At 42.1% G+C, this 20028-nt stretch overlaps 1 protein-coding gene across 5 annotated transcripts in view; it reads right to left on the bottom strand.

Moving 5' to 3' along the window:
* The window catches only part of LOC109962719 (rho GTPase-activating protein 44-like), a 69992-nt gene extending 49974 nt beyond the window's left edge, over window positions 1–20018 (bottom strand). For all 5 annotated transcript variants that reach the window (XM_020604655.1, XM_020604658.1, XM_020604659.1 and 2 more), the window contains exon 1: window positions 19721–20018. In XM_020604655.1, the coding sequence (XP_020460311.1) occupies window positions 19721–19773 (53 nt within the window). In that variant the 5' untranslated portion in view covers window positions 19774–20018. The remainder of the gene's footprint in view (window positions 1–19720) is intronic.
* Window positions 20019–20028: the final 10 nt, after the last annotated feature.

The raw sequence follows: 20028 nt of genomic DNA, 5'->3' as shown, positions 1-20028 counted from the left end.
TGACTGGAATATTTGAAACAAGAAAAAAGACAAGTATCCAGTTTTAGAGCTAAAAGAGGAGGAAACCTTTACAATCACAACCGTAGGTCTCCAAAACAAACAACTCAATCATCACACTAGCATGTGAAAAATCAAAGTGTGTGGGATTTGCTTGATTTTTCATGAGGCACATAGGTAATAACTCTGTTTGAAGAGAGTGCATGTTTATTGACAGACACCTTTGTTATAATATTCTAAATGCTTGTTACTACTAGAGGCAAAGTTCTTTAATGTCCTATTTTTGTCTGATGTCCAGGTCTGTCTATTTTTGGGAGAATTCCGTCTGTAATTTAAAAAACAGAGGGATAGTTATTTGTTCCTAAAATGTGCAGAAGCTTCTTTTTTTTTTGTTTAGCAGTCTTCATGCAATTGAACTGCCGAGCCCTCTACCTCCTGAGCCATAGCTGTCCACAGAGTTAGCTGTGAGTGAACCCCGAAGACACTATTTACAACAATTTAAAAAGTGGGAAAACAGAAGTAGGATTTTGTCTCATTCAAGAAGCTGGAATAAGCATTTTTTAAAATGTTTTTGCTTGAAAATGACTCAAACTGATGCTGAACCAATTATCAGAATGGTTGTCAATTACTTTTCTGTCACTCTAATTGACGACTTGAATGACTGCTTCAGCTCTGCATGGTAGCATCCTGCAGCCCCCTAGTTCAACTGAAGCACACACACGCAGCTGCAGCAAACCAGAGTTGCCGCCCCATCTGAACTCTCCCACACTCAGCCGGAGAGCTAACACACACACACACACACACAGATGAGCCTACCTCCTGTCAACATGCGAGCCAACCCTGTGGCTTTATTGTCATGTCTTTACACAGCTGGCCTGAACAAGACTGATGGAGCTTCTCCACACAAAAAACACTGAAACATGTTGCCATGGGCAAGGCAGAGGACAACAACCCCAGCTTCAGTGACTGGACAAGTGTGTAGCAATGCTTTCTTTTTCTCACAGATACAAACCCCATTCACTGCTAAGAGGACAGCAGATTCTGTGTTCTGTTCTCTTGTATTCCCACTTTCATCATTTACCTGCAGAATATTAAAATAAATATGAGGTTTTAAACTTTTTTGTTTAAGCTGTGAAGTTTCTATACCTGAACACCTGAAAATGCTAACGTTGCCCTAGCATGTTGGCATGCTAACATTTACTAATTAGTATCCTATGGAACACATAACTGGAGCAAATGAAAACCAAAGTATTGGAAAAATTGCAAACAGACCTGAAAATGACATAAGATCAGAGTATCACCAAAGCGACAATGCTTCATACTGAGGGGAACATGGATGTTTTTACCATGTTTCAGCTCAATCCATCTAGTAGTTGTTGAGATATTCCACTCAAAAAGGATGCTTTATTTTTCTGTAACCGGTGACCACTGATATAGAAGCTGTGGTAGCAGCATGGGAACGGTTAGCTTGTGGTACTTCTCATCTCTGTTCTCAGTGCAACCTGCAAAGCTCTGGTTGGCTTGATTGTTTTTCTAACAGGGGGAAACAGCCATCAATGAGCATAACACCAGACCAAACTGAATCACTAAAATTCTTACGTTTTCATTATGAAAGCCCTCGGGAGTCCCTATTGCTTTGGAGTACCACACAACATACATTCAGGGATCAGGTGAACTGAGCAGGTGAAACCCTGCCAGGCAATTAAATGCTGCTGTTAAATGCTAAACACGTCGACACATTGTACAGGTGCTTTCCCACAGAAAACTGAACATCTGGCAAAGTGGTTGTTCTTCATTTAGCTACAGCCACATATGTGTTTATCCAGCCCTCTCCCCTCAACACCACCACCTCCACCCAGCCCTCTCTCCTCAGCAGGATATGGGTCACAGCCAGCGATGGGGTGTACGAGGATCTCGCATACCCTGGTGCGCAGACGCTGTTTTTCCTGTGTTATTTCCCTTCTGCCTCCTCTGTAAACCTCTGCTGCTTCTATCTAGGCCCCTCGTCGCTCACTGTCAGCCATCGTTCGGTCAGTGTGTAGCTGAGGAAACACAGCGTTTGGGAGCCAGGCTGAGGACAGATCATTGGACTCGTCTCTGCAGGAGTGTTGGTGCGCAGAGGCTCGTCTCCTGCCAAGTTCTCATCATACTCAAAAGTTACAAAGAATGAGTAATAGCTGTGAGAAGAGAACTGAGAAGGAGAAGCGCCCAGGAAGCAGTACTACAGTTAGAAAATGCACCAAGGGTGAGAAATTCCGTGCATATAAAAGCACCTGTATATTTATGTTGGCACTGGGGGAGCTGTGAAATGAAATAGATGACAGGACACAACAATATGGTGCAGGGCCGTGGAGTTGTCAAACTCACACCTGGTTTGCAGTGTTTTTTTGATCATTCCACAAGGCTAACAATAACGGTGACTTGTGAGAGCGCACGGCTGACAGGGGAGTTTTCTAAGCTTCCTCCTCTCTTATCTTTAGACTTTCTATCACTGCCGTTTCAGACTGCTGACCTCATTTCATCAGTGCTTCGCTGCTCACATCACAACCTCAGCCTTTGTCCAGGAGTGCCATTTTATAAGAAAATTGACTTATGAAGGTTCAGTCAGACAGCTAACCTGATCAGGACCATCATGTATCACAGTCTTGGGCCCATTTCACCAGATTTGCAACATGCAAGCTGTGATTTACAACATGGGATTGTTTCCATACCTGATCTTTTTCCCCCACCTTAAATGTCAATAAGAATACTGTCTGATGAGTTTCAGTTTCAGACAACCTGAGCTGCTGAGATACGTTGATCTGGATCAGGGCACGCACAAATAATCAAACAGTCACAGTCAGGACTATGATACAACATTGATTAAACAAACACAAATCTACTGTGACTTAAACAGACAGTTTGTGAGACTCCCACAACAGGAGAAGACAGCAGGCCTGCAGCCAGGCACTATGACAACACCTAAGTCACATCTCACTGTCAGATCCAATTAATTAGTCCAACAGCTGTTTCCAGCTCAGACACCGGGTCAGACTCCAGTGAAGAGCAATGAAGTACAGACAGATCTTTGATGAGGCTGTAATGAAAATCTGTGACATCAGAGGAAGTGAAGAGACTTTAATGAGCCACTAATTCAGTGGGAGAGAAGTCAGGGTTTCCTTTAAGTCACATTCTTCTAATGTCTCCCTCAAAAAGTTACAGTATATTTGGTTACACCCTCACTAAAACCTAACTTACACCACACTGATGAGATTTATTCTGATTTCTTAATGATGTAATGTTTCAGCTATGTTGTTGGCATCATTTATCAATGAAACAACATTAAACAAGAAAATATATTTTGTCTTATCAAAATAATAAAAGCCAGTGAGCAAAAGTGAACAGACCCTACTGAAAGTTATGAATTAAACTCTAATAAATGCTTTGGTGCTGGTTAAAGGCAAGTGATCTGCAGATGAAGTTGAACCATCACAATCACACAGGTCTAAGGCAATTAAAAGTGGTAAATGTGTCTCAGACTTAATGGTGACTACAAGGGAGACCAGAGGAAGAAATTTAAAGAAGTCCTATCTATGTTAATGTAGAAAATAAGGTTAACTGATCAATAATAAAAACTATATATATATAGAACAACACTGTCTAAAATATGATTGTATGCTGGAGCTGACCAGAAACAACCAAACCACAAGAAACTGCCTCAGATCAACAATCTAGAAATGAGTGTCCACATACTTCTGGTAATATAATGGGGAAAAAAGGCTAGTTTTTAATACAGACGTAAAATAATGTAAACACTGGCACTACTACATCTCTCACGCTGTGCCAACTGCATGGAAGAAACGTTTAATTTAAAAAAAACAAAATTAAATTTCTGTTACTGTGCAAGAGATAAAAAAAATTAAAAATTAAGAAATTAACTGTAATGGGTACAAATCAACACAATTTAGAATAATTTACAAAAATATGAAACTTGAACTAGATTATATTTACTCCCTTATCGACATGACGGTGGGCCTGGTTACAAGCAAAAATAAATCTAACTTTATCACAGACATGCATCAGAAGATAAGAACAGGCTGCTAGACACACCCGGCGCCTCCCATCTGACGGTGCAGACGTGTGCATAAAACATGTTTTGCATGCAGCCTCTGATGTGTCCTCCTGAGCATCTGGCTAATGGGCATCTGGGGAAATCTGCCGCTTTCGCCCAGCGCTGAGTCTCTGTCAGCGGCTGTGCCAGCACTAAACCATACTCTGTTCCAGCTGCACACACAGATGCATGCCTAAAGTATATCAGGTTCAGGGACACACACACACATCCACACCTATGTGTGCAGTCACACACATGCTGCTGGGATCTCTAGATTTACCATGGTTCCTCAGTGGACTGGAGTGTGGAAGGTTCACCTGACTGTTATGGGTGAATAATGAAGGCTCATCAGTATGTGCATGTTATGACTTTAACAGTGCTATGGGGGTTTAAAGAGGCCTGATTTAAGTCAGGATCTCCACTATACTTTTGTCTCAAAAGCCCATCTGTGATATTATTTATGATCAGGAAATAGACAAGAGGCACACTGCATGTCTTAGATTCTCTCTGCGTGTTGTTTGCTACCAATCATCTGCACTGAAAGATGAAAAAACTGACTGCACGCCGCTGAATAACATCAACACTTGCCTTCCCGTTTCATTTGTTTAGCTGTGATCTCTGCTGTTCTACAGAAACACGCCTCTGCCTCCCTGTCCTGCTGCGGTTAGTATGACTTGCTAAAGCTGAAATATTAAGTATACAGAAACTGCACAGTACAAATGTGCAATATTGCAATTGTGAATGAGGTTTTCTTCCTACACCTGGAACACCTCTCCACCACACAGAGGCTCTGGGTTTATGCCCTGTAAACTTTTGCACGTGGTACATGAGTGTTAGGAAAAAACACCCTGACATTAAATAGAAATGTATGTATGTCTCCACAAAAAGTATGTGCCTTCATCTCCACCTCATTAGCTAATGACCACAAGTTTCACCTGGTCTCACCTTTATAAAAAAGGTGTGACTAAAACATGTTGTGCTCTCAGCCTGTGGAAGGAGGACTGTGTTTTTTTCAATTCTCACACAGCACCTTTTTCTTACTCTAGAACACACAGCATGACAGTGGAAGGAGGACTGTGTTTTTTTCATCTCTCACACAGCACCGTTTTTCTTACTCTAGAACACACAGCATGGGTCTTTTCATTTGTTCCACTTTGCTCCTTCTCTCTCTGCGTTTGACTGATATAAACACTTGCTCATTTTCTGTCATTGTAAGGAACCCCACAACGCCTGATGGGAAAAAGCGGAAGAAATTTCTCTGGTAGATGACACAACTTGCCTCGGGCTTCTCTGAGTTCCTCTGGGTTTCCTTGGACCTATTACTGTGAGTGGCACACAGCTCTAATAAAGCAGAGCCATTAAAACCAGAGAGATATTTATGGCGACAACTGCAAGGCCTTGCTTCCTCGTTGCGACCCACATACTGTATTCTGTAACGGTGATATATTCATAGCTCTTATCAGCTTATGGTGTTTTTGACAACGTGGAATATGTTAAGAGACAGAAAACAATGTTTCTCTGGATTATGCTCTCTCTTCTCCAGACTCTCAGTTTTCAGCATGATGGAGTCAAACATGCAGGTTTTACACTGATACACATCAACCATAGAAGGTTGCTAATGCAGGAGAAAGGAGAAATAAAGGGACAAAGGACAGACGAAGGCAAAGAGGGTGAGAAAAAGGTGAGAAAAATTCAGACTATCTGCCTCTGAAACAAATGTAATCCTCTGTCGCTGCGCTTCATCTGCTGTGCTGTGCATTCAGTGTTTTCTAAATGTCATCTGTGATTTCATCAAGGCCTCATAAGGCTCTCCAACCAGGCACCAGATGTCTTCAGAGGAGAAGCCCTCAGGCAGCACACAGCACCCTCTGGCCCCTCATCTGTCTACAAACACACATAGATTATTCAACACTGGAACGACATGAGACACAGGCAGAGGTGAGACTACATAAGAGCTGCTACTGTTCTGCAATTCAGCTCTCAGTTCCGATGGGAAGAGGCAGTGAAAAATGATCTGCAGTACAGTCCTGGGAGGAAGACTGAAGACTAACACACCATAGCAAGTCTGCAGGTCTCACGCACTGGGAAGATCACCTAATGTCCTAATACCATCTGTTAGGGGCCTTTCACTGTATTGTCAGTTGCATGTATCTATTTGCAATACAGTGAAAGACATGTTGGTAACATCTGCAGGTAATACTCTTGTTTACCTACACACTGTGAATGCCAGTTTAACAGCTTCCATCACTTGTGAGTGTGAGAAATGATGTAGCTGTAATCTATCTTTAAAGCAGGAGAGAAAGCGGAGGTGAATGTGCAGTGACCTTCCTTATCTAGCATCACGGCACTAATTATTATTTAGCGATACTTAAATGGCATTTTCCATTCTGTGTGTTCATCACTGTCTGCTGCAGCTTGGCGCACGCTGCAGAAATGTTCCACTGTGACGAGCTGAGACAGAGGGGGAAGCCTGGTGTGTGAGTCATCACCTGCAGTGTTCAGCGGCAGGCTGCGCCGACACCGAGACCGGGGCCCAAAGAATTAAAGGTGCAGTCCAGGAATTATTTTAGGTTCACTTACATGAATATTTATATTGCTACAGATTTAAACCACCAATAAAAGGATGTGAATGCTATTTCCTACATTTTACACATGAGAAATGTTATATTAATTTCAGTATTAATACACTAATTCCACTTAAAATAACACACAAACTTAATGATAGATGAGCACTATTTTATCTAATATTTAATATTCTATTATGGCCTCTATTTGTACAACCTCGACTTGCACATTCATTTACAGTTTCCATTTTATCATTACAGTGGATACTTTATCATGTCTCCTCTGCTTGTCGTTAGTGAACCATGTCCTATTATCTGCATGTTATTAGTTGTTATTGCCCATTTATTGCCTTAGCTGCTTCATTTCTTTGATTTGCACTGGTAATTCTAGATGCTTAGATTTCCATTGATGTTAACTGTAGCAGGACAGCACACAGAACAGCAAAGGTTCCTGTTTCTGTAATGACATAACATCAAATATGAAGCGACCGACTAATACATCTTTTAAAATTCAACTGATAAAACAAAGATCTCATAAAATAAATATTTTACAACTTCTGTTTCATAATTTTCACATTTTATTTATCTGCCCTTGTTTGAGTTTTTTGTTTTTCTCCTGCTCTGCACAGAGTCATTTAGCTTTATGATTTTGGTGTCTTAATCGTGCAACCAAACAAACAGCTGTATTGCATTTTACTTGATTAATTACTCAACTTTAAATGATCTAATTTAGAATTTCTCAGGGGTTCATCTCAGAGTGTGTGCAGCTTGTGAGACAGGCAGGTTGAGGCGATGTGAGAAAAGCAGGAAACTAAAAACAGAGAAACCCACTTAGCCAGTCAACAAACTGGGTCAGAGCTTTGTTAAGTATGCCAGGGAGCTGCCTGGACCCTTCACACATGGATATTTTTGAACAAGACGCCACAGAACATGAGTAAACCTTATAAAAAGAACTGAACTGATTAGCAATTTATACTATTTCCTACAGCTTGGTGCATAAATCTGACAATGTCAATAAACATATAGCTACATGTGCTACAACATACAAGAGAAATACACAGGTAAACTATTACAAAACAGAATAGTGCAGCTCTGGTTAGGTTGACTGGTGACTCTAAATTGCCTGTAGGAGTGAGTGTGTGTGTGATTGTCTGTCTCTAAGTGTTGGCCCTGTGATAGACTGGCGACCTGTCCAGGGTGGACCCCGCCTCTTGCCCAAAGTCAGCTGGGATTGGCTCCAGCCCCCGTGACCCTATTCAGGAATAAGCGATATACAGTAAATAATGGATGGATGGATGGTGCATTTCTGACCATCGTACTGATAACAGTCTGATAAACACCCCACTCAGTCACCACATCCACCAGCCTCGGGCTCGTCCCACATCAATAATGACCGAAGGCCTCATTGAAGTAGCCGTCATGTACACAGGAAGACCTTCTACCATGTGATTTCAAAGAGACAGTAAATCAGCTCAACAGCCGCAGTCACAGAAACATGGAGTGACATGAAGCCTCTGTGCACATAAGCCAAAAGCTACACAGGCATCTATGAACCTGGCCTGATCTGAAAGGAAGAGGAGGGTCGACAGGAGGTTTTCACTGTTAATAATGAGGAGTGACTCTCATTACACAGCAGGGGATATGGCTTAGTCATTGTTCAATTCTAACCCCAACCCACATTGTGAAAAGCAAAGATTTACTGTATAGTCATGTCTGGAAAATGTTTAGGTGGTAGTTTAGGTTTACTGCATTTAATGCGTTTACTGAATTTAATTTGTCAAGTCCAAAAAAATCTATTAGATCCATAGAGTGGTGCCTGAGGACAAGGCTCAAACTAAGGCAGTGTTCAGACTGACAATAGCACTGCATGTAATCTATTAGACCTACTGTCTTGGATGTGGCTGGTAGCAGTACAATGTAAAACAGTTTAAGCTGGATCTACTTAAAAACCGAACACCCCTCTTGCCTTAAAAATGTGACTGCTTGAAGTGAGGAATAAATAACTATTGCAAACCAAATCTAATAGATTGTGACAAACTCTTGCAGCTGTGTTCTTCTAGATTTTTACAATGACATGATGCTGATGCACAGGACCCCAGCAACTAAAGCTGAATTTGCCTTTGCTGTAATGCAGAGCAATGACATGTGGCAGTGAGCTGGGTTGGCCATTCAGATATTGTCTGGTGGCTCAGGTTCCATTCATGAAGTGCAGCAACCCAGGTTCAAACTTTAAAAGGAAACCTTTGTTGCATCACTTGTCCTCAGTACTTGTCATCTCTCTACTACCTGTAATAAAACCACAAAAATAACCAAATTCAGTCTTCACAGAATCATCAAAATAGAAGATAAAATGTAGTGAATCCTTCCCAGAGTTGTAAGTAAATCCTGTCTCCTTGTGTTATAAACCTCTAGGAAGTGTTTCTGATATTCGACCAGGATATGTCCTTTAAATCACACATAAACCAAGTCTCTAGATCTGCCTTCTTTCACCTGCACAATATTGCAAAAATCAGGAGCATCCTGTCTCAAAGTGATGCTGAAAAACTGGTCCATGCACTTGTTACTTCCAGGCTGGACTACTGTAACTCTTTACTATCAGGATGTCCCAATAATTCCCTAAAAAGCCTCCAGTTAATCCAAAATGCTGCAGCCAGAGTAATGTTAATGACAAGGCTCCATCGTATCTTAAAGACCTCGTAGAGCCTTATCATCCTAACAGAGCACTTTGCTCTCAGAGTGCAGGTTTACTTGTGGTTCCTAGAGTCCACAGAACCAGAATGGGAGGCAGAGCCTTTAACTATCAAGCTCCTCTCCTATGAAACCAACTCCCAGTCTCAGTTCGGGAGGCGGACACCCTTTCTACCTTTAAGATTGGACTTAAGACGTTCCTTTTTGATAAAGCTTATAGTTCGGGCTGGGTGACCCTGAGCCCTCCCTTTGTTACCCCCCCCCCCCTTCCCCATGATGCTACAAACTCCTCTCCTCTCTATCTATGTATATGCCACCATTACACATCACTAACTGTGTCTCCTCTCTCCCTGTACCTTTCTGCAGGTAGCCCTGGCTCTGGAGCTCTACGTCTCTGATGAGCAGTCCAGTCACCGGCCACATCAACCTGCCCAGTGTCTGATTGTTGTGTCTTGTTGCTTTTCTTCTTCTCTCTTCTCTATTCATTCACCCCAACCGGTCGAGGCAGAAGGCCGCCCACTGAGAGGGTCTGTCAGAGGTTTCTTCTGTCGCCAAAGTGCTGCTCAGGGGTGTTTGTTGGGTTTTCCTGTATAATAATGTAAGGCCTAGACATTACTATATAAAGTGCCATGAGATGATTATAGTTGTGAATTGGCTATACAAATAAAAGTTAACTGAATTGAACTGGTAAGCCTTAAAGCTCACAGATGTGTCAGTCAAAGCCCCCCTCCCCCCCAACTATCTATCAAATGAACACCCCATAATACTAAAGGCTAAAACCTACCGAGACTTAAACTGCTTGTGGGTAAATGTTTATAATTCTGTGTTTCAGGAGAGAAGCTGAAGGTTTTCCTGGTGTCTTCAGTAGAGTCAGAGCCGGCTGAGTATTACGGGAGTTCCCTTTATGAGTCAGCTGCTGAGTCATAAAGTACCTGCCAAACCACTTCTTCTCTGTACTTATGTGGAATTTAAATTACATAACAAACACTAAGCAATTAACATATCGAACTGTCCTTTAATAAACTTTGGTTACCAAACATTAAACAACAATCCATTAATATCATATACTGTATTTTAAAGTGAAACGTACCATTCTGCATAATGAAAACTTTTGCTTTTCTTACTTTATTTTGACTTTTGAACTTTTACTTTAATAAACCCTACTTGTAACAGAGTATTGCTACTTTCACTTAAGTAAAGAATCGAAGTGCTTGTGAGTACTTGTTCCCCTGCTGCTAGAATCCCTCCGTCTGTATGCGAGGTCGCCCTCTTCACCCCGGCCCCTCATCTCACACCGCAGCGGGTGAAGCAGTGACACCTGAGCTCCAGGGATTTGACTTCCCATTAAAGTTTAACAGACATAGATATGAGTACTGGCTACAAAGCTACAGTAGAAGCAGGCAGCACAGCCACATCTTCAGACAGCTGGCTCTCTGATTTCACATGGATCACACAGACCTCTGTACAATGCTGGTATTTCAGGAGGTAAAGAACCCTGTTTACCACATCAGGTTTGGAACTTGCTCCTTCATACTTCTCCCAGATGAGGATTTTACATGTTTTCAAGTCATGAGAAGTTAGATGTAGCTGACTGTTTAGATCACAGATGACATGCGGAGGGGTTTCTCCAGCCACAGTTCCATCCACAGACTAGCTCTTATTGTTGTGCTGAAGGTGAAATACTGCTATAAGAAACACAAACAAATTACACACTTGCAAAGAAAGTTTCAATTTACTGTAGAAATTAGTTTTGCTACCACAAACAATATGAAGTCATCTGTGTAATATTTACAGTGATTACCCTTTCCCCTACAATTACACCGAACTGCTCTCTGATTGAACCCAGAAAATGAAAGTAATGCTTGATGCATCATTTCCCTGGGTCTGAAATGGCTTGTCTCAGTCTCCTGCCACTGAGAGGCTGCACATATCAGGCCAAAGCCTTTCACTTCAGAGAGTAAAAAAATCTCTCTGAAGATGGATACGCTGAGGCAAAGGCAAGTAACAAGAGAGAAACAAATGAGTCTGGCTCATTCTGAGAGCCAGCTATGCAGGATAATGTGTGAACAACAGGGATGGTTTCTCTACTCCATCAACTGAATCGGTAATTTCAGACAGCTTGCTCTGAGCTTCACTGTTAGATGTGAGCAAAGCTGAGGGGCAGGTCTCAGTGTGCTCGAGCACAGACGAGAGTTCAGACAAAATCAGGGGTTAGACACTTCAGACAGATTCGAGACAGGTTGTTGTGGGCTACAACTTGAGCCCTGCGTTTAAGCCTATATTTGTTTAGATATAGGCAAACCTGCACCAGTAAAAGGAGCTAAATTAGCTATGAAAAGTCCTTTTTTGCAATATATCCATGGATGTACAGACTGAATTACTGCGATACTTAAGAAAGCTTAGAAATGAGATGATTCTCAGGGAAGCTCTGGTGTTATATGAAGAATCTTGTTTATATGGTTTATAAGCAGGTTTAATCATGTTTAGTCGTAATGCACATTTACCTAAAAATATGTGCTTCATGTCTTTATGCTCACAATTGACCGAGTTATAACTTGGAGAAGCATGGATGGATTATGAGACAGTATGCTCATGGGCACAGATCCACCTCTCACAGACTTGCAGCCATATAATTTTTAGCCAGTTTGTGTCTTCTGTTGTTTGTAGCTATTTTGCATATGTTTTTAGCTATTTTGCATCAATTTTTTACTTCCTTTTGTCTGTTTTTAGTTGGTTTTATATATATTGTTGTAATCATTATATGGTCTTTATCATTTTCATTGTCTTTTTAGTAATTTTTTGTCTTTTTTAGTGGTTTTATATGTCTTTGTAGCTATTTTGGATCTTTTTTTTATGTTGTGACTTTTTAATAGAAGTTTGTAGTAGTTTTATTGGAATGGTCCCTTTATGGTTATTTGGTATAGGGGCCCCTGGACCCGGTAGGCCTCTTTGGTAATCCATCCATGCAGACAGAGTGTGATTATAAAGCCTGCTATACCTGCTGGCTCGTATCTAGCTTCAAGCAGTTTTTAGACCATCTGCCTGCGCCTGTCCCTTTCACCTTCTGCAGTATTTTTTTACGCACATCTCTGACACCCTCCAACAGTTGGAAAAGCTCTGAGACAGCATCTGCTCAGGCTGCACTTCATCACAGTTTAGAGCTGTTTACTCATGGCCATCTCAGAGCGTCCCTTGTCAACACGAGCACTCCTGTCTGCATCAGGCATGTTGACATGACGTGTTTTCTCTGGGACCCCGCTTAGCAGCTCGGCTACACTCAGCCTGACAGGTCTGACAGAGACATCGATGTGCCTGCATCACATACGGTCACTTGAGTGGAATTCATATTTCCCAATTAGTGTCCATTACATCAGTGTAAACATACAGTACTGTAGGAGCTCTGGGAGTGTTATTCCCTGCCTCATGTCGTCACTTCCTGTCCCATGCAGACACTTCCCGCATGTCGACGAAGCACTCAGGTTTCAGCTGAGGGCGTTTAATGGTCCGCAGAGGCTGCAGGCTGTTTTGCAGTGAGGTGGGATCCTGCTGCAGCTGTGCTAATGTTTCCAGGACAGCTCAGCAGTGGTGGGTGTTGGACACACAGGAAAGGTGGAGTGTGGCTGTAGCTGGGCGGGTAATGTGGACACAACAAAACTGAGGGACCCTGGTTGCCATGGTAATGCGGGTGTGACACAGAATGCAATGTGGCCCCATATATGTTGTTTTCTATTCTACCACACTAACTATGTGGCCAAATGTATGAGGACACTCTCAGGCTGGAATTGTTTTTCATGGTTTGGGCCCCAAGTTTCAAATTATGAGCTTCCAGCTTTGTGACAACAGTTTGTGTTTGTGCCTTTCCTGTTTTAACACAACAGCAAGTTTCCTTGAACCTTCCTGGAAGTTCCTGACTGGCCTGAACAGAGACCTGACATCAACTGAATCCAACACCTTTGGGATGAATGAGAGAAAATCCCTGCAGCCAGGTTCAACGGCTGGTGGAAAGATTCAAACCAGGAAAGCAGCAGATGCCCATGGTTTTGGAATCTTAAATATGCACAAACCCATTTCCTGCTCCTCAGTGGCTCAGCAACAACCTGAAGCAGCATCTCCATAATCACACTCGACTGACTTCAGTCAAACCGTCCCTTAGTGACTCCTACAGCTTCACCCCAAAATCCTGATGTCACAGAAGAACATTGACAGAGAGGGCCAGAGAACATGTTAGTGATGCTTCTTATTCCTCTTTTAACTCCAAATCTACTGCTGATCTCAGTACATGATTCTGTTCTATGAGTTTAAGGTGAATATATAATCACATACCTGGGCCACTGTGTCAGATGAAGCTATTTTTGTAAAAAGAGCCACTACATCATCTCCTCTTTCTATACTAACTACCCTCAAAGCAGAGCTGTCAAAGCATCACTTCAGAAGTTGCTGTGCTTTCACATATATAGTAAAGTTTACAGTCAGGATAACGAGGCTGCAAAGGACATCAAAACCCAGAGGACAGTGAGAACTGAGAGACAGAGAACAGGCCGATAAATGGGCCTACGTGGCAAGCAGGGGAAGACAAATGGCTGATTTTGAGATGGCCAAGAAAGAGGAGGAGAGGTGGACATGTTTCAGCGAGCGTGCTGATCTGAGGATAAAATCGGATTTGGGCTACTTCAACAGACAATGTGAACAGGTGTATTTCCCAAAAATAGTGAACCATTATACTAAAGTGTTCACTATTCCCTCATTTACTAGCAGAGGTTCAGCTTCCAACAGTTTGTTAACAGGCTCTCATCATGATAAATGAGGACGGCTCAGACAGGCAGGCAAGCCAACAGGCACATGCACGTACAGTGCAGAATGACCACGTGATTTATTAGAAAATGCTGACGTTTCAACCTCCTGGTTAAATGAGTTACCAGTGTCAAGCAAACAAATGTGCTCACATTTCATGTCATAGCAGACCCTAGTCAACAGCATCATCAACAATTCACACAGTGCATGTGCTCTGACATGCACTGTGAGCTGTAGGGTCTTATATAGACAGGTGTGTGGCTTTCCTAATCACGTCCAATCAGTATAATCAAACACAGCTGGACTCAAATGAAGATGTAGAACCATCTCAGGGATGATCAGAAGAAATGGACAGCACCTAAGTTAAATATATGAGTGTCACAGCAAAGGGTCTGAATACTTATGACCATGTGATATTTCAGTTTTTCTTTTTTAATAAATCTGCGAAAATGTCAAAAATTCTGTGCTTTTCTGTCAATATGGGGTGCTGTGTGTACATTAATGAGGAAAAAAAATGAACTTAAATGATTTTAGCATATGGCTGCAATATAACAAAGAGTGAAAAATTTAAGGGGGTCTGAATACTTTCTATACCCAATGTAACTTCACAAACATATCTCAACTCATTTATCCAAATGGAAGTGCTGAAAAACCATTACTATAAAATGAAATGAGAGGACCAGTAAATCATGTCAGCTTATGGTGTGTGGTAATTCTTTTTATTCATAATAAACCTCTCCCCGTCACTGGGAATTGGCACCTCAGAGGAGTGTGGAGAGATGCAAGATGCTGTAAACATAATGTCATCCATGTCAGGTCGCATTCGTCTGGTTCTCTACCCTTTCACTCTGAGCAGCGTGTGGCAGCCATGCAGAGACCAACACTAACCCAAATAACCTCATTTTGATCCCAGAAAAGCATCTTCCCACTGTATTCTATGTCAAAACCAGCCTGGCTATGAATACCACCATGTTATTATTAATTATGTTCCAAATAAAGGGCAACAAATTATCAAATTCTGAGCTGAAATGAGCGCACATATACACTGCCATGTTTGACTAATGAGCTCATTATCTTTTAAATGATGGTCTGGCAGTGGGGAAGGATTAAAAAACAGATCAGAATATTTGATGTTGTCCTCTGTGGAGCTATTCGTACTAATAAGACCTATACGTATAATATAGCAGTTCTTATCAAATGGCTAGAAATAAGAACAAAACACTGAAGCTCAGCGTTGATGGGCTGTCAACAGTGTCACAACAACAGTCAGACCCTGCAGGCAGCAGGGAGTCGGGGACTACTGGGGATTCAGCACCCACGAGGTACAGACACAGGCTGGATCCAAACGCCTGCTCTCCTCTGTAGAGCTGTCAGCTCATGCAAATGTTTCAGTTCACTCATTACCTGTCTCTGCATTTCAGCAGATCAAACAGGTCTGGTGTTATGTTTATTGGTTAGAAAAACAATCAAGCCAAACTCATCATGAAAAAGAGGATGTTTCTGTGCCACAGCCAGAAAAGTTTGTGACAGAAAAACTGCCACAAAAATGGAGAAAAGTGGGACTGATGCAGATGTGCAAGCTGCTGTTAGTCAGCCCAGGGAAGGAGCAGATATGTCACTCACTACTGAGTGGCTAGGGCAAACTAGCACCCCCTCCCAGACAGAGTGAACACAATGTCAGACTGAATAATGAAGTGAAACCAAGCTGCAGCTCCCTGCACAAATCTTGCAAAAATTTCCACTGTCATTATCACTAAGGACAAAAATACTGTGAGATGGCTCAAAAACATTCATAACAACCCTATTATCACAACCCTGTAGTATGTCCAGCCTTTTGTTTTAATTCTGGCTCTTTACGATATCTGTGTATGGTGACTGCAGTACTGTATGGTTAAGATTGGGGAAAGACTGTGGTTGTGAATTAATCATTGTTAAGGTGTGATTAGTTAGGTGACCAACACACCGGGCCGGGCAGGACAGAAAATGAACTTTGCCACGATGCAAAATTGTCCAATATATTTTGGTTTCTACAAGGAAACATGTTTTTATTAAGAAACGTTTCCATCCACAAACCAACATGTCAAATAACCAGCCTCAATCAACGACACAAATATGTGAATGAGAAGATGAGTTAAGAAGTGATGGAGCCAGAGGAGGATTAGGCCTGTTCCCTTCCTGCCATCACCTCACTGTGCTTACAGAGAGCTACACATTTTCATTCAGTCACACAGTTTACACAGCATTACATGGGATTAATGGTGCAGCCTGACTGTTTTGGTGATGAATATAACCGTGTCTGAACCTCTCTTGACCGATATCCTTAATCGGAGCAATGCGGCAATGTCCTGAAAGAATAGTCTAATAAGAAAGTCACTTTCGGCTTCCGTTTAGGGGTCGCCACAGCGAATCGTCACACTGACAACTCGCATGCTGACATTTGGCACATGTTTTACGGTCAGATGCCCTTCCTGACGCAACCCTGATTCGAACCCGGGCCGCAGCAGCGAGAGTACCTTAACCACTAGCCTACCAGGGACTGCCTGAAAAAATAGTCTAATGGTAAATAAAAATAAATATTTCCACCATTTTTCACCTTTTAGTGCAATCCAAATCAAATCCCAGGGCCAAAAAGAAGATGAGAGTGCAACAAATGTGCATGCAAGTGAGTTTTAAAAACAGTTGGACAAAATAATGATACAGTTCAATTAGACTGAATTAACCCCACAAAATCTACAGGTATGTTTAAATGACACAAGGTCACAAGGTCAGTATTGAATTAACTTCACTCCAAGCTTCACAATAAGTCAAGTGATGCCAAGGTCATGGAAGAAGCACCAGCAGTTACTGTAACTGTGTGTCCAGCCATCAGGCATCATGTTGGAGTCCCTGCCCTCTAAATATGACTAATTGCTCCTGCTGTTCTGCTTCTTATGACACAGGTTAAAACTCATTACCGGGATGTTCCACCTCACTGGGCTTTGGTGCACTGGTTCTCAGGCAGATGAGGGGAAATAAACAAGCACCTGGCTTTGAACACACAATTCATATTTATAAAGCTGCAAATAACCAGCTGGATTTATCAGTAGAGCTTTTGCTCCTTTGAGCTCCAGTAAGGCTCAGTTCCAGTAATTTTATTTTTGCTAATGGGTAAATGCTATCCAGGGATTTCTGATACCTCTGCCATGTCCGCTCTGCTGGGCATTAGCTGCAGTAATACCCTCTTCATTGATCTGTATCAGCCTGTGGTTTGACTATGGGTGAACAAGGTACAACATGGACACGAAATCCTCTTGGTGTGGCAGCGTCGTCATTACTGCCATCAGCCAAGCAGAACAAACAGGTTGTATTGCGCTCTTGTCAGTATGTACCTATGCTTTATAATGACCCTGGAGCAGGTTCTCAGGCTGCAGATCAACCTGGTTTCTGATTTGATGGGTTCTGCTTGCAGACTGAGCTCAGACAATTAAAACAATGATCCTGTTCTAAGAACTACAAACAAAAACAAAAAAACACTTGCTCCAAAGTGCCAAGGGTGCTGTGTTGACTTATGACATTGACATTCAGTTACAGGTTAAGGGTGGGGTTAACTAATAAAATGACTAACAAAAGACTTAACAACACCTATTGCGAGCTGCAGCTACACCTCTTCACTAGAATCCAACTGTGACTCCTCCCTGCTCTGTCTAATGTGACCTGAAGCTGGAGAGAAACCAGTGACCCCCTGACATTCACCTGTCTGTAGCCAAAAACAGGGACACTTGAATTAATTTGCACTTGGAGGAAGCAGACAGACCGTGTTCACAAACTCTGGGAGTATAAATGCGTCATTTATTTTAACAATAATCTACTGAGCCTCAGGTACCAACTGAGAGATGAGCAAACTCTAGATTTATCTGAAGCATCAAACCTCGCAGGAATAGCAGACACACTGATAATAAATCCCATAAGCCTACAAACATTAACCTAAAATATTCTAATATTTGCATACTATCTGATGCAGCCTTGTGTAGTCAGGATTTACTAGGTTTAATCATTTCTACATTCATCAACCAAGATGTGCCACCAGGTTGCTGTTACAGTATACAGCATTAAGTACAACTTATACTTGAACTTCTAGGATTAAATAAAGCTTTTCTTGAGCTTGACACTAAACAGGAAAAATCATTTTATGTGGGACCTAACCTAGAGTTTCTCAGGCCATTATAATCCTTTCCTTATCACGTATAGTTGGGTTTCCCCACGGGCATAGCCAGAGCTTTTGGGGCCTCCACCCACTCAACACCCAAATGGGTTTCCAAAGTCACCAGCACTGTGCCCAGAGACGCTTGTTGCCATGAACATTCACTAGAAAAGAAACAGCTGTACAATTAGGAGTAACACAAATTTAAATACAACTCTGAATTCTTACAATCTGTCATATGATGTATATAACAACATATAATAGGTCAAATATGTATTTACTGACAGACCAAGAGTCGTACATGTTGTCAGTCATATACTCAAAAAAAGCTGCTGAAAGTTAATGTCTCTTCTTCATTTTTCATCCTTTGCACTGTCTCTTTGTGGTTTTGTGTCTATTTGCAGTTGTTTTGTGTCTCTATAAGGTCATTTTTGTCTCTCTGTAGCCAATTTCTCTGCTCTTATGGCCATCTTGTGTCTCTGTGGTCATTCTGGGTATCTTTGTGGTTGTTTTGTTTGCCATTGTGGTAATTTTTGGGTCAGTTTGGATTTGTTTGTAGACATTTGTGTCTCTTTGTGGTTATTTTATGTCACTCTGTAGTAATTTTGTCTCTATGTTCATGTTGTGTTATGTTATGTCATGTTATGTTTATGTTTGTGTCCAGTTTATGTTTGTGTCCATTTTTGGTTGCTTTGTGGTCATGTGTCTCTCTGTGCGGTCATCTCTTTTTGGCTGTTTGGTGTCTCTGTGGTATTTTTGCATCTGTCTGTGCTCATTTTTCCTCTGTAGTCCATTTCTGTCTCTTTGTTGTCGTCTCTTTTTGGCCATTTTGAATCTCTTTTTGGCCGCTGTTTGTCTTTATAGTCATTTTTGTCTCTTTATGGTCATTTGTATCTTTTTATAGTTATTTGGTGTCATTTTATAGTTGTTTTGTGTCTCATTGTGGTTGTTTTACCTCTCTTTGGGATTATTTTGCATCACTTTGTGATCATTCATTTGAGCTCTGTGATTTTCAAACAAGAAATATTAGTCATTTCATATGGAGGGTCTGAGGCTCAGGAGGTCAGGGCCCATCTATGGCAATCCATCCATGGTAATCTGAATTCTGATTCCACTGCAGGGTGCCCAGGGCCACCCTAAGCTTTCAGGCTACCGGCCAGCAGCTTCCCTGCTCCTGGGGTACCTCGTCTGCTGCGTCCTCATCTGAGTGCAAATACACTCCTCCCTGCTGAGCTCCATCAATCACACAGTGCTCACACTGCAACTGTGACCTACACTGACAGCTAATGCTTTGTGCAAATCAGACCAGCTGAGCAGCAAAAGCCCATCGAGGGACTGACTGAACACTGTAAGCTGGCAAAACAAGCGACACATTCCTGATTTGGCTGCTTTGGGCGTTTCACCTCTTACCTGCCCACTGTTTGGTTGGCGAGCTGTCTCATTCGGTTGAACTGCTTCTTCATCTTGTGTTTTTCTGCGTTACCACCGAGCGGCAGAGCCACTCCGCAGATCTCATTGATAGAATACAGTCAGATCTCCGCGCTGATCTATGGCAGACGGCGAGGTTCGGTCTTTAAACATCCAGTTTGTGCCTGGTGCTGGGGAAACAGTCGGTGAGCTAAGTCCTGCTCATCCTGCTCGTGAGGACCGTGTGTTTCTCTCATCCGCTCCGCTTCCCTCCAGCGATGCTGGACCAATTTCTCTCTCTCCCAGCTCTG

This window comes from Monopterus albus, unplaced genomic scaffold (assembly GCF_001952655.1).
Source record: "Monopterus albus unplaced genomic scaffold, M_albus_1.0 scaffold67.1, whole genome shotgun sequence".
NCBI lineage: Eukaryota > Metazoa > Chordata > Actinopteri > Synbranchiformes > Synbranchidae > Monopterus > Monopterus albus.
Note: the sequence above shows the minus strand (reverse complement) of the source record. Positions and strands in the feature narration are given on the sequence as shown.